Below are 14723 nucleotides of genomic sequence, written 5' to 3'. Positions count from 1 at the left end.
ATTCAATCAGAGCTGATAATAAAAACAGCGAGACTTCCAACAGATGACAAGCACACCAAGTCTTTGTCATTTTGATGTCACATTGATTATAAATTTTATGAAGAAACACACATGCACAGGCCTGCAAGCACACACAGTTATACACTCAAAGCACAGCTGGAATAGCTTTTGGGGATCAGGGGTTTTGTAAACATGGGCTAAGTGCTGTGTGTGCGTGTGTCTATGTGTGTGACTGTGTACGTGCGCGTGCATGGCGGGGTCTCACACTCTGGGAAATAATACCCTATCCAATGACAGATTTTAAGGAAGGGGGTGGGTTGCCGGGCAGAATAGCTTCCCTGTGATGTCATGAGAATCACTTGACTGACTTGAATGGCACTCAATAGAGCACAGGCCTCCTCCAAGGCCAAAAAAATGTAATCTGGATCAGTACCATATTCTACACTCTCATACTGTAGATTATGAAGTGGAAAATGAGAAATTCTTCATATATACACAGTATAATCATATGTTGCGAAACAACGTTGATGAAAATGCACTGTAGCTGTCAGTGCAAATGTAATGAGCACTGTTTGGAGGAATTTATTTATTAAATGGGAAAATGTCAACTTTGGTGTGGGCCAGCAGTGTGCAGTCTTTACAAGAATTATACGTCTCGGTCTCTGTCAGACAGGACCAGCTGCAGCACATCCACATGCTTTCCACAAGTTCCCCCCCCCCCCCCCCATTTAATGGGTTTATACAATCAAAGCTGTTCATCAGTCAGTTAACTTATCAGTACAAATCTTTGAGTGTGTAGCGCAATTTCAATTCAAACTTTAGTCTGTCCTGACTTTGCTAACTTCAAGTTAAGAATCTTGTTCTGTTCAGTTGTGTGTGTCCAAATTAGGGCCATGTTGTTGTTGCTGTTGTATTTCTCAACTATGATTGCTGCAATAAAAGTAAATGTTTTGTAAACTCAACACATCACAGAGCAGAGTGTTGTTAAGAATTCTGCCAAGTTGAACTGGTTAAAACAATCCCAAATGAAATTTAAAAAATGCATCCTCTTAATGTCTCCATTGGACAGAATATATCCCACCAGGTGGTCGTGAGTCTTTCCTCGCTTCGATAAGAGCCGTTAGCCACCAGCAAGCTCTCACGCCAGAATACTTAGGCCGAGTACTGATAATTAAGTAACTTGCAATTGCGCCAGAAAACCAGTCGCTTAAGTTCTGATATGGTGGAAATGCGTCTATTGGTACCATTTTAGCCATGACTAAAAAAAAAAAATCTGGAAAACTGAAATGGTGATAAACAGTTTAATACTGTACTATTTATCGCCATAATTCAGTACTAGTACTAGTTGTCTTTGCACTTTTTCAGCAGTCATCTTCAAACCTGTATGATGTATTTAAAAACAAATGTCAGAATTCACTTGACAGGCTCTTTAATAATCCACCCCCCTTTTGTGTCTGTCCAAATTCACGTAACCCTCTCATGTCCACATTTGAGACGTGCCTTGATTAGAAGCAAGCATCAAGCTCTGGCCTCAGGAGATGGAAGCAATCTGGACTCAGCGTCATTGTCTGTGTGCAGGGGATTTTCTGTCTGTGTACCAACCATGTCTGACTCACTCTACTGTGAATGCGGAGTACCATGCGGTTAAATGTGGAAATGTAATGCTGTTGTAAAGTGATTCTCAAAGTGTGGTACGTGTAACGATCACTGTCTAAGTTCAGTTAAGCTGTATTTAGCTTTGATGGTCAATATATTTTAAGTTAATGGACAATTGCTTATGTTCAGTTTTTAATTTAACTTATATGTGAGGATACATTTTAATTGAATAATTAACTCATTCACTGCCATTGACGGCTACAGATGTAAAAAATTCATTTGAACTATTTCTATTAGTTTTACACTTTTGCCTACTTTTGTTAACAAAAGTATGCAAACCTAGATTTTTGTGTGTGTATTAGAACAGATATAAAATTTGTGATTAATCGTAAGTTAACTAGTGAAGTCATGCGATTAAGTACGTTTAAAAATTGCAATCGCCCGACGCCCCTAATTTTTTATATTTTTTTCTTAAAAGAAACATTAATTTTATTAAAAAAGAAAAGATTATTAAAAATTAGAGGCATCAGACGATTAAAATTTGCAATCGTAATTAATCGTATGACTTCACTAGTTATTTCACGATTAATCACAAATTTTATATCTGTTCTAAATGTTTAAAAAATATATCTAGGTTTTCATACTCTTGTTAAACTAACTTAAAAAGTTAAACTAATAAAAATAGTTTAAATAAATGTTTGACGTCTATAGCCGTCAATGGCAGTGAATGAGTTAATAAAGTTCAGTTCTATATTTTAAAGTTGGTTATGATGGTGGCAATAAAGGGCTAAATTGTTTGTTTTTTAAATATGTAGTACTTCAGTTAAAGGTTTGAGAACCACTGGTGGGTGCAGTGCATCAGAAAAAAATATTTTCTTCTTCTTGAACTTGTTTGGGAAATATAAGCTATTGTTTTTTTGTTTTTTACTTTTTTTTTCTTAGTGGTTCCAAAAATATTGTACTTTTTGTGGAAGAAGAAGAAACAAAAATACTGCCAGTGCATCCAAAACACTAAGTAAGCATCCAGTCCGATTTTTCTTTGATTTGATCCATATACTAGCAGCACATGACATCCATTTACACCAGTTAATCAGGCTAAGATGGGATCCAGAAACTGAGAAATTCATCTATTCAGCATTTCAGCTCAGTGACCACCTCTCTTAGCATTCACATTGGAGCTATAAAACTTGTCTTGTATTTGTAATGTTGAACTGGTGTGCCAATTGGTAGTTGAGACGTAGAAAACATTTCATGTTGTAACACATGGTCAATGTGAGGTCATGGTGGAGGGAACCTTTCACACACATCCGCTCACTCATCATACTGTGTGTGGGTGTGTGTGTGTGTCTAACCTCAACCATGTGTTGAATATTGGGAACACGAAGGAAGTCACTTCCTAAAAGAAAGCCATCCTGTGGGAATTGGTCTGACGTGTTTACTTAGCCTTGTTGCTATAATCATTCTAAGTACTTAACACTAAATAGTTCAAAGGTCAACTCAATGTGAATTTAGCACTTTTACAGGGTCCCTTCCCCAGCCAATAAGATTTGTTATCACCTACGGCTCTTTTTCTGCACTAAAATTATCTAAATGGAGCCCCTCAACTTGGCACAATAACAGTGGATAAGGAGTGGCGTATTCAGTGAATGATGGTAGATATATAAAAATCAGCGAAAAGGTGTCATCCCAAAATACAAATGCTAAACTGTAAATACAATGGTACCTTGAGAAACAAATAATATGACGACACTCAGAGGCATATATTCTTTATCCTTTGCGAAGAACGACTAATATTATTGCTCTTTAGGGAGTAGCTGAGGCCATCTCCAACTACAGTATACCAATTTGTCTCTATTATGTTGCCCCAAGGTCCATTGAATTGAAGCAAAAAAAATGTAGCCCAAAAAAAAGTTTTATTTCTTTAAAATCAATTTAGATATATGATTGCTGTATTTATTTTAGTCTTTAATGGATTAATGGCATTTTTGAGGAATGATGATTTGAGTCCAGAGCGTGGTCACAAAACGAATTGATCTCGTACCCCAAGACACCACTATATATGCATGGTTCAGTACAACATCAAACTAGGTTTTTTCCAGTGATACGTTTGTTATCAATTTAAATCTAACATACATCTTTTATCATTCAACCAAAAGGTCCGTTTTTGGTTAGTTAACATTTCCCCCATGTAAGAAGCAGTCCTCTGAATCTCATCATTGCCAATTCACTCATAAAAGCAAAACAAAAACCTAAATCAACACATTTTGTTGTTGATTTACAAACAATATATTTTGCTTCAGCGGGCTTGACAGGACCAGAGTTGGTGAACCCGTGCTATGATGGAAGCCACGACTGTGACACGACTGCCCAGTGCATCCCACTGGAGGACAAGGCTTTCCAGTGCCGATGTGGAACTGGTTTCAGAGGGGATGGACACAACTGTTACGGTACTTAACTCCTGTGCATCTCCCATTCATATTTCTTCATGGGAAATGGCCATACACAAGTACTCACACTTTTTACCTCAGTAAAGTTGCTCATGTAAAAAAAGACTGGTAGAAGTAAAAGTACTGATTCAATCCTTTTACTTGAGTAAAGGTCAAAATTGGATATGTTCTATATCATTTCCCCCCCCCCAGAAAGATACCAATACGAGTACTGTACTCAACTCTTCAGTATTCACCGATACCACTAGTGCTTTTGATAAATAAAATGTACGCCCCAAAAACCAATGACATAATTGTAATGAAACACCCATTGCTCCCAATATAGCATTTTTCCTTAAAATTGTATGAAATTAATTGCAATTTTCTATTATTCCAATTTATTTCAGCTGATATTGGTATTGGCTGCCTTTGCGAGTACAGATACCTAAAACATATCTGGCATTGGTACTCGCCCATCCCTAGTAAATAAAAATATATGTATATAGACTCTGAAATGTACCGATAAGTACAAAAATAAAAATATTTTTTTATTATTTACTGTCAATTATTATTATTATTATTTTTTTTTTTTCTTTTCTTCTTCTTTTTTCTTCTTCTTTAAGAGCTCAGTATTGTTCATTCGGAAATGTCATCATCATTGCTCTTTTTTTTTTTTTTTTTTTTTTTTTTAAATATATATATATATATATATACACATATATACATACATATATACATACATACATACATACTTTTTTTTTTTTTTTTTTTTTGTGTGTGTGGGTGAGTATGTGTGTGTGCGTGCGTGCGTGCGTGTGTTTGTTAGCTCACCAGAAAACCTATTAGAAAAAAAAAATCTTATACCGTTCACCTAAATCGAACACCAGGAGACCCGAGGGGACCGAAGAAAACCAAGGAAGGTGAAATCCAGCACCGACCAGACACCCCCCACCAGAACTCCTCCCCAGCCCAAGAAACATCCAGACCCCAACAAATTCAAAAAACATAAAGTCAGGGAGGCCTCAAGAGACCAACGGAGAGACCGAGAAAAGGAAGGAAGGACAGACGAAGCCGCGTGAGATCCGAGACACCAGCCTCCACCGATTCAATAACCTGAGGAGGAAACAGATTGTGTCTGAGTTTCGGTAGATGCTGGTGTGGTGGATCTGGCATGCATGAAAATCTCCACCAAAGAGGGGAGCCGTCGACCCCCGCCGGAACAGAGCAAGCGCAACACCTCAGGGCCCCCCAGGCCGCGGCAGCGCCAAAGGACGACCCCCGGGCCCCACCAGGGCCACCGGCCAGAGAGCAAACCCAGGAGCAGGAGCGCCCCCCGCCCCAACACGGCCCGCGCCCCCGGCCCAACGCAGCAGGACGGGGCACTGCAGGCCCACCAGGCACCCCACCGGCCCCCAACCCCCGCCCCCCCACCACCCCCCGCCCCCCATCCACCCCCCGCCACCCACCCCAACCCAGCCCCAGCCGCCCCCATGCCCCCAATCCCCCAGACACCCCCCACCCCCAGCACCCCGCAACCCCCACCACCGCCCCCCCCCCAACAAAGCCGCCCCCCCCCGACCCCACCCCGACCAACCGGCAGCCCCCCAACCCCCGACCCCCAGCCCCCGGGGACCACCCGCACCCAGGCACCGGCGCCGAAGAGGGGCCGGACAGCGGAGCGGAGAGGGCAGCCGCGCCCACCCCACCCCCCGCCGTGTGGAAGGACGGAACACCGGGGGCAGAAGGGGGAGATGGGGGCACCGGAGGGCGGCCGACACCCCCGAACCCCAGGCCCAGCGGGGGAAGGCCCCGGTCGTCACCCCAGCGTTCTTTGTGAAAATTAACCCCTGTTACTGAGTCCGCCAGCTCGCGGACTGGCGAACTCTACCCCTAAACCGTGAATGTGACCCCACCCAGTGTATATACAAGTGTGTGTGTGTGGTGCATTAAAATTAGGAGCAGGTGAACCGGAGCCGATGGAAATGATATTCCCACGCTCCGATCCACCCGCCACCCAAGCATGTTGCTGAGTGTATGTGGTGCATTAAAAAAAATAGATAGGGCGGGGGGGGGGGGGGGGCGGGTGGCGACACGGACAGGGGACCGCAGCACTGCTCTATACTGCGGCCCCCAACCGATGGCACCCCCACAAGCCCCCAAGCCCCCCCCCCCCCCACCCACAAGTTGTGTGGTGTATTAAAATTGGAGGGGAGTTGTAGGGTGAAGACGGTGTTTCCACCCTACCCCACCCCCCAAAGTGTGTTATGTGCCCTATATGTCTATAAAAGTGTATTGTGCAAACCTAGTGTAGTGAGTTAAGAGGTGTGACCAGCGGGGCCCCCCCCAACCGGGCGGGGGCAGGAGGCGCACCGGCCCACCAAGCCCCCACCCACCCCACCAGGACCCCGGCGGGCATATGGGACCCGTCCGGCGGGGCGATAGGGCTCGCCCCCCGGATACTGGGTCCCGCCCGAGGTGTCAGGACGCCCACCGGAGCGGGGCGGGCACGACACCAAACCCCAGCCACCCCCGCCGGCCCCCATAGCACCGAGACCCGGGCCATGGATGGAGCCCCCGGCCCAGGGGAGGGGAAGGAAGGCGTACCGGGGAAGGGGAAGGGAGGAGGGAAGGGGACGACAAGAAGGGCAGGGGGCAGCGGCAGGGACGCAAGGAGAGGGGGAGAGGAGGAGGAAGGGCGACGAGGGAGAGGGGACAGGGAGGCGGAGGACGGGCGGGGAGAGGCGAGGAGGGAGAGGCAGCAAGGGGGAGGAAGGGGGAGGGGAGAGGGAACCACCGGGCACCCCGGCGGCCCACAGGCCCCGAACCGCGTCGCCGGGCCCAGAGCGACGGACCGCGCCGGAACGGCGCCGCCCCCGACACCAGGGAAAGCCCCGCAACGCAGCACCCCCCAAGAGACCCAGGGAACGGCCAAGACGCAGCCGCCACCCAGCAGCCAACAGAGGGGGAGACCCGCCCACTCCCCGCCAGGGGGGACAGCACCCACAGAATTAACCCACTGGCATGCCGTGAATCCGAATATCAACCCCTGGTGCCCATCGGAGGTGAATCCGCTCGATCCCGCTGGCAGCAGCCGGGTTCCTGACTATGGAAACACAACCATTAGTTACAAATTGCCTAATACAGAAACATCAATGCCAGTTATAACGCTGCTGTGGCTCTCGCTAACAGGCAGAATTAAAATCCAAGTTTAGGTTAAAAAATTCTATATACGTAGACCATGTTTCTTTAAATTTTGACATTTGGTTTTTATTTGAGGCAGATATTTTTTCCATTAAAATATGATTTATGAGGAGGTTAGACCATTGGTCGATATTCAAAGTTTGTTTATTTTTCCAGTTAACAAGAATTGTTTTTTTTGCGATAGTAAGGGCTACAAGTATAGATTGAAATTGTTTATGTGGTAAGTCAATTGTTGTTAAGTCACCTAGCAAACACAAGTTTGGAGAGAACGGTATCCTACAGTCCAAGACAGCGGAAAGTTTTTCTAAGACTTTAGTCCAGAAACACATAACCGGAGTACATAACCATAAAGCATGAAAATAAGTGTCTGTAGTGTTTTGTAAACACTGGAGACAAATGTCGGAGTCTGAGAGTCCCATTTTCTTCATCATATATTGAGTAATGTATGTTCTGTGAATAATTTTATATTGGATAAGTTGTAAATTTGTGTGTTTTGTCATTTTAAAAACATTTTCACAAACTTGAATCCAAAAGACAGATTCCGGAGCTATAGACAAGTCTGTTTCCCATTTTGAGATGGGTAAAGACGTTTTATCAGTATATGAAAGTAACTTATATATTTTTGAGAGTTTTTTTGTTGTTGTTGGAGAAAGCTTGGTAATATCTTTAGCTAAAACAGGCGGTTGGAGCGTACCCTGGAGTGTTGGAATTTGTTTCTTTATCATACTTTTAACTTGCAAATAATGTAAAAAGTTTCCGTTTTTTATTTTATATTTTTGGAGCAAGGATGTATATGATATAAACATATTATCTGAGAAGAGATGGTGGAGATGTGTAATTCCTTTCTGCTCCCACACATTCAAATAAAACGATTGGTTGTTAATTTGAAAGTCGGGGTTATGCCATAGGGGAGAAAGCCCGCTGGGCTCCACTTTGGCTTTTGTCATTTCTAGTGCCTTCCACCAGGCAGTCAGGGTGGCGGAAATCATTGGATTTTTAAAGCAGTTATGGCGCTTAATCGATGTTGTAATAAAGAGTAAATCTAGGAGTCTGAGGTTATTACAATCCTTCTGTTCTAGTTCCAGCCAACAGTTAGTATCTCTATTGGGTTGTGCCCATAAAATAATATATTGTAGCTGGTTGGCTATATAATAGTGCATAAAATTTGGTGCCTCTAGACCTCCTTTGGATTTATTTTTCTGAAGAGTAGATAGACTAATCTTTGCTTTTTTTTTTTTCCAGTAAAATTTTGTAACGGCTGAGTCCAACAACTGGAACCAGTTAGCCGTAGGTTTAAATGGAATCATTGAGAAAAAATAGTTTATTTTGGGTAAAACTTTCATTTTAATAGTGGCTATTCGTCCTATTAGAGAAATAGGAAGATTATTCCAGCGCTCCAAGTCACTATAAATGCTATCCAGAAGTGGAGTGAAATTTAAATGAACTAAATCAGTTAATTTAGGTGAGATTTTTATGCCTAAGTATTTTAAATTACCTATAGGAAATGAGTAGTATGGGTCCTGGCTTGCAGGGTTCCATGAATTTTCTGTAATAGGTAGAAGTGTTGATTTTGTCCAGTTAATAGAATAGTCTGATAACTGTGAGAATTTAGTTATTAAGTTAAATACTTCCCCTAATGAAATAGCAGGCTTTTCTAAATAAAGTAAAATATCATCGGCATATAGATTAATTTTATGTTCTGTTACCCCAGAGTGAATTCCTTGAATCATTCTTTCCTGGCGTATGGCTAATGCAAGCGGTTCAATAAATATTGCAAATAATAAAGGCGACAGTGGGCATCCCTGTCTTGTGCCTCTCTGTAGAGTAAAACTCTTAGATATAATCCCATTAGTAGTAACAGTAGCTTTAGGAGAATCATATAATACTGACACCCAGTGAATAAATGACTTCCCAAAGCCAAATTTATTTAAAACAGCAAAGAGGAAGGACCAGTTAACTTTATCAAAAGCTTTTTCTGCATCCAATGATATAATAACTGCCTTTTTATCATGCCGCTGTGACATACTAATAAGGTTAAAGAGCCTTCTAATATTATTAGTAGAGTGACGCTCTTTAATAAAGCCTGTTTGGTCGCTATGAATGATTGTCGGGATTACTGTTTCTAATCTAGATGTAAAAGCCTTAGTGATAATTTTAATATCAGTGTTAATTAGTGAAATCGGACGGTAACTTGATGGAAGGGTGGGGTCTTTTTCTGGCTTTAATAAAAGTTTAATTGCTGCTGTATTCATGTGTGGGCGTATGTGACCATTAGTTTTAATTTCTGTTACTACTCTTAAGAATAGTGGAGCAAGCATTGACCAGAAGTGCTTTAGAAATATAGCCGGATAACCATCAGGGCCGGGTGCTTTGCCATTTGGCATACTATCTAGAGCACTGTACAACTCGTTTATAGTAAGTGGTGCATCTAACATATCTTTATATTCAGTAGTTACCTGAGGTATACTTAAGCTACTGAGGAATGCCTCAATATGCTCTGGGTTAGGTTTATTAGTTTCTGAGTATAAATTGTGATAATAATTATAAAAAATTTGATTAATTTCTTCTGGTGATTGTGTACATTCACCAGTTGTACCTTTAATAGCCGTTATAAGCGATTTTTCCCGATTACGTTGAAGTTGGTTTGCAAGAAATTTACCTGATTTGTTATTATATTCAAAGTTGTTGTATCTCAATTGTTGTATTATAAACTCTGTCTTTTTAGTTAACATATCGTCTAACTGTATTTTTGTATTTTGTAAGTCAGTCCATATTTGGTTATTTGGGTTTATTGCGTACTCATCCGTCAGTTGTTTAATTTTATCTTCCAAGTCTTTTTCTAATTTTTGATCCTGTTTCTTTTTATAAGATGAATATGATATAATTTTACCTCTAATTACTGCTTTCCCGGTTTCCCAGAGAAGAGCTGGAGATAGGTCTGGAGAGTCATTTATTTCCAAAAAGTCCGCCCATTCTTTTCTTATAATTTTGTCAAATTCTGCGTCGTTTAGTAGTGAGATGTTAAAACGCCATGTAGGTGGTGGTTTAAAGGTATAATCAACTTGTAGGGAAAGGGAGACTGGTGCATGGTCGCTAATAATAATAGGATGTATTTTTGTAACGGTTTTATCAGCAATAGAATTATTTGTAAGAAAAAAATCAATTCTTGAAAAGGACCGGTGCACAGCGGAAAAGAAGGTAAATTCCTTCTTATTTGGGTTTTTAAGTCTCCAGCTGTCGACGAGGCCAAAGTCATCCATATATTCCCCTATTACTTTTGTGGATTGTGATCGCCTTATACATGTTGTTTTATTAGAACGATCTATTAATGGATTTAAGGTTGTGTTAAAGTCTCCTCCAATAATAATAGTAGAGTTCGCTGCTAATTCAAACAGTTTAGAGAAAAATTCATGGAAAAAGGCCGGATCATCATTATTAGGGGCATATAAATTACCGAATGTATATATTTTATTAAATATAGTCACCTGAATAATAATGTATCGGCCCTCTGGGTCTGTTATTGTATTATTTAGAGTAAAGAGTAAATTATTATGTATGAGTATACAGACTCCCCTTTGTCTACTGTTATAAGGGGCAGAGTACGCTTGGCTAAAATTTTTATCAATAAGTAATTTTTCTTCAGATTTTTGTAGGTGGGTTTCTTGTAGGAGGCAAATATCTGCTTTTAATTTTAAGAGATGGTCTAAAGTTTTTATTCTTTTTGCCTGTGAGCGAGCGCCACAAACATTCCAGGAAACCAAAACTAATTTATGCATACAAATAATATAAACACAGTCCTATGTATATATCTGTATAGGCCATTTGCCACCACTGGCATGTTATAGGATAGAATCAAAGTGGTTAGGTGATTTATATAGTTTGTATAAAATATGAGGTAACGTATAAGGCAACATGTAAGGTAATGTGTAAGGTAACGTGTAAGGTAACGTGTAAGGTAACGTGTAAGTAAATAAAACCGTGCAAAAACGAGTAGGGCGGTGAAAGTGAGGGAAATTAACAGGGGATTAAACATAACAATACACCAGTAACCCCAGCGAGATTTTTTTTTATTTTATTTTTTATAAATATACTTTAGATATAGTTGTGTATTAATATTATATTTATAATATAGCCTAAACATAATAAGTATTCATGTTTTTGGTTTTATAACCACATATACAGTATATGTATACACCTAGTAATCAAACTAAGTTTAGTTCCACCAATGCTAATTAGAACAGCCAGGGAGTGGAATTGGGGTTCCGGAATAGTTGGCCATCGATATATAACTTATCAACGGCTATCGTAGTCCGCTTACCCTCCTGCCTATTTTGTTTCATTATAGGAAACAGTACCTTTCGTTGCTCATTGATCTCTCTCGGGAATTGATCATTCATTCCAAATGAGGTCCCTTTAAGCTCCCGTCCTTTACTTTTAACAAATAATTTCTGTTTAAAATGTTCAAACTTTGCAATAATAGGACGGGGTTTGTTGCCTCTACGGGCTCCAAGCCGATGTACCCGGTCAAAAGAGATGTTATTTACCGTCTCCTGAGGAATTTTTAATGAATTCGTCATAAAATTTTTTATCTCAACCTCTGGGTTATCAGAGGTATTCTCAGATATACCTGAGAATATTAAATTCTCCCGCATACTGCGGGATTGTACATCTAAAACTGTTTCTTTTAGCGTTTTATTTTCTTTTTTCATAGTTTCCAGCTCGGCTGAAACAGTCGTGAGTGTAGAATGTAACTCGGCATTTTCCTGTTTAAGGACACTTACCTGCTGACTGATAAATTCCATACTTACTTTTAATTCTTTGACGTCCTCGAGGATGAGGCCGAGGACGTCAAGTTTTTTATTTATGGACTCCAGCACACTGACCGAAACGTCCGTAGTGGTGGTGGTTAGGTCGTCCGTGTCCGTCGCTGAATCGTTTTTCCTCTTCTTCGAAGAGGGTTTCTTTGATGGTTTCTCGACGGCAGGATCCTCCATCGCGCAGCTGTAAAAATATCCGTCGATGAAACGTTCAAGGTCCTCCACGTTGGGTGGTATTTCAGATCTGCCGGATGAAAAAGAGAGAAGAGAAAATGCAAGATATATGATGGTTAAATTTGGATTAGTTTAGTATATTAGAGCTAGTTCTACTAGTTCTATTTACTGTCAATTATATACAATGCATGTTTTAACTTGGCACAATGAAAAAAACGCACGATTTTTTAAAAAAATTTTTTAACTTACTTTGCAACAACAAAAATTTCACCTCAGGCGTATCAGTTCTCAAGATCTAAATCAGTCAAAGTCACAGCTACGGTTGACTTTACTTCTCTCTATTTACGTCTTTCTTTTTTTTTTACATTGTGTCATCATCCGCTGAGGTTAAAACAAAGTAACAAGCCTACTTTGACAAAGTAAAGCGTGGAATTATAGACATCTGATTTCAACCGTAGTAAGAACAAGTAATCAGAAAAATAAACTCAAGTAAAGTACAGCTAATGTTTGCACTCCCCACAACAGCACAACAAACATGCACAGACAGTTCAAGGCGCTGCGGCAAAGTTTTCAACATCCAGTGTGTATGGAAGGAATCATCACTCCCTCTTCTCCTCCTCCGTGTCTGTCCCCCCTCCTTATGTTTAATGATCTAATTAACAGGGACTTCCATTGCTTTCAGCTTGTCCGTGGCCTGTCATTAGCCCAGCATTATCTGCGTGTCCCCTGCTGACAGCACTAGGAAAGCCCCAGGCTCTGCCTCGGTTCCCATGGATGGGCCTCAGTGTCTTTCCATGAGCGCATAATCACAATGTCTTGTACAGTACTAAGAATGCAGCCTTGGCTCCAGGTGTTTGCACTCACATATGGACAGGCATGTTCTTCAGTTGACATGTTCTCTTTGTCTCTGGTTAGATGTCGATGAGTGTGCAGAGGGCTTGTCCACATGTGGAGCTCATTCGCAATGCATCAATTTGCCTGGCAGCCATCGCTGCCAGTGCCAGAGCGGCTATGAATTTGGCTTTGACGGACGTACATGTGTGGGTGAGTTGTGAGATACGACATACAGTATGCTGAAGATTGGATTCTTCATGTGTATTGACCTTTAGGATTTAGTCACTGCCGTTTAAATGAGTTAATATTAATAAAAGGTCATATTAATGTCTTGGAATTGTACTGTATTGTAGGACAACATGATCATCATAATAGCCCTACTTTTCTGCAAATTTTTGTTGTTTTTCACTAAATCAATTATAAGTCAACCCACTTAAATTTTTATGAACTTTTTTTTCTTCTTTTTTTTATTGGTTTACATTTACATATCAAGCATGTCTATCCAGTACCTGTTAGAACACATTGACAAATATTAATGACAGTGTTCCTCTACCTATGACTGTACGTCTTCAGATATGGACGAGTGCAGGTCCTCTCCATGCCACATCAATGCAAGATGCACCAACAGCCTAGGCTCCTTCCATTGTCAGTGTCAAAATGGTTTCCATGGAGATGGTTTCCTCTGCTCCCAACAAGGTCAGTGATCTTCCCCTGAGTATGTTTCTCTGTGTATTTACATGTGGGCTAATACAAATGAAGATGGGACGTTGTGTAAAATGTAAAAAAAAACAACAATACAATAATTTGCATGTCCTTTTCAACCTACAATCAATTGAATGCTTTACAAAGACAATATATCTACTGTTCAAAATGTTAAGCTTGTTTTTGTTGTTGTTTGTTGCAAATATTCACTCATTCTGAGTTTGATACCTGCAACACATTCCAAAAAAGCTGGGACAGCGTCATGTTTACCAGTGTGTTACATCACCTTTCCTTTTAACAACGCTTTATTAGAATTTGGGAACTGAGAACACCAATTGTTGAAGATATGATGTATACGGAATGCTTAACCATTCTTGCTTGATGTACAACTTAACTTGCTCAACAGTCTGGGGTCTTTGTTGTAATATTTTGGTCTTCATAATGTGCCACACGTGTTCTATTAGGAGACAGGTCTAGCTCGTACTCGCACTCTTTCACTACAAAGCTACGCTGTTGTAACACATGCAGAATGTGATTTGGCGTTGTCTTGCTGAAACAAGCAGGGGTATCCATGAAGCATACGTTTCTCCTAAACCAGTATGTATGTACTTTTCAGTATTAATGGTGCCGTCACAGATGTGCAAGTTACCCATGCCATCGGCATTAACACACCCCCACCATCACAGATGCTGGCTTTTGAACTTTGCGCTGATTGCAATCCGGATGGTCCTTTTCCTCTTTGGCCTGGAGGACACAAGTCCGTGATTTCTAAAAACAATTTGAAACATGGACTCGTCAGACCACAGCATCCATTTCCACTTTGGGTCATTTCTGGGTGTTGGTGATATGGCTTCTGATTTTTGTGGTGAAGTTTTAACTTGCATTTGTAGATGTAGCGACAGGCTGTGTTAATTGGCAATGGTTTGTTAAACAGTTGGACTATTTGCTCAAGCAGTTGTTCATAAAGTGTTGA

The 14723-nt window shown here is 41.0% G+C and overlaps 1 protein-coding gene across 6 annotated transcripts in view; it reads left to right on the top strand.

Annotated features, from left to right (window-relative positions):
• The window catches only part of nid2a (nidogen 2a (osteonidogen)), a 53265-nt gene that overhangs the window by 19578 nt on the left and 18964 nt on the right, over nucleotides 1-14723 (top strand). For all 6 annotated transcript variants that reach the window (XM_086067351.1, XM_086067350.1, XM_086067348.1 and 3 more), the window contains exons 15-17: nucleotides 3897-4043; nucleotides 13130-13258; nucleotides 13622-13744. In XM_086067351.1, coding sequence (XP_085923477.1) covers nucleotides 3897-4043; nucleotides 13130-13258; nucleotides 13622-13744 — 399 coding nt within the window. The remainder of the gene's footprint in view (nucleotides 1-3896; nucleotides 4044-13129; nucleotides 13259-13621; nucleotides 13745-14723) is intronic.

Source organism: Leptonotus elevatus, chromosome 2, assembly GCF_054856555.1.
Source record: "Leptonotus elevatus isolate MCC_2025b chromosome 2, RoL_Lele_1.0, whole genome shotgun sequence".
NCBI classification, from domain to species: domain Eukaryota; kingdom Metazoa; phylum Chordata; class Actinopteri; order Syngnathiformes; family Syngnathidae; genus Leptonotus; species Leptonotus elevatus.
Note: the sequence above shows the minus strand (reverse complement) of the source record. Positions and strands in the feature narration are given on the sequence as shown.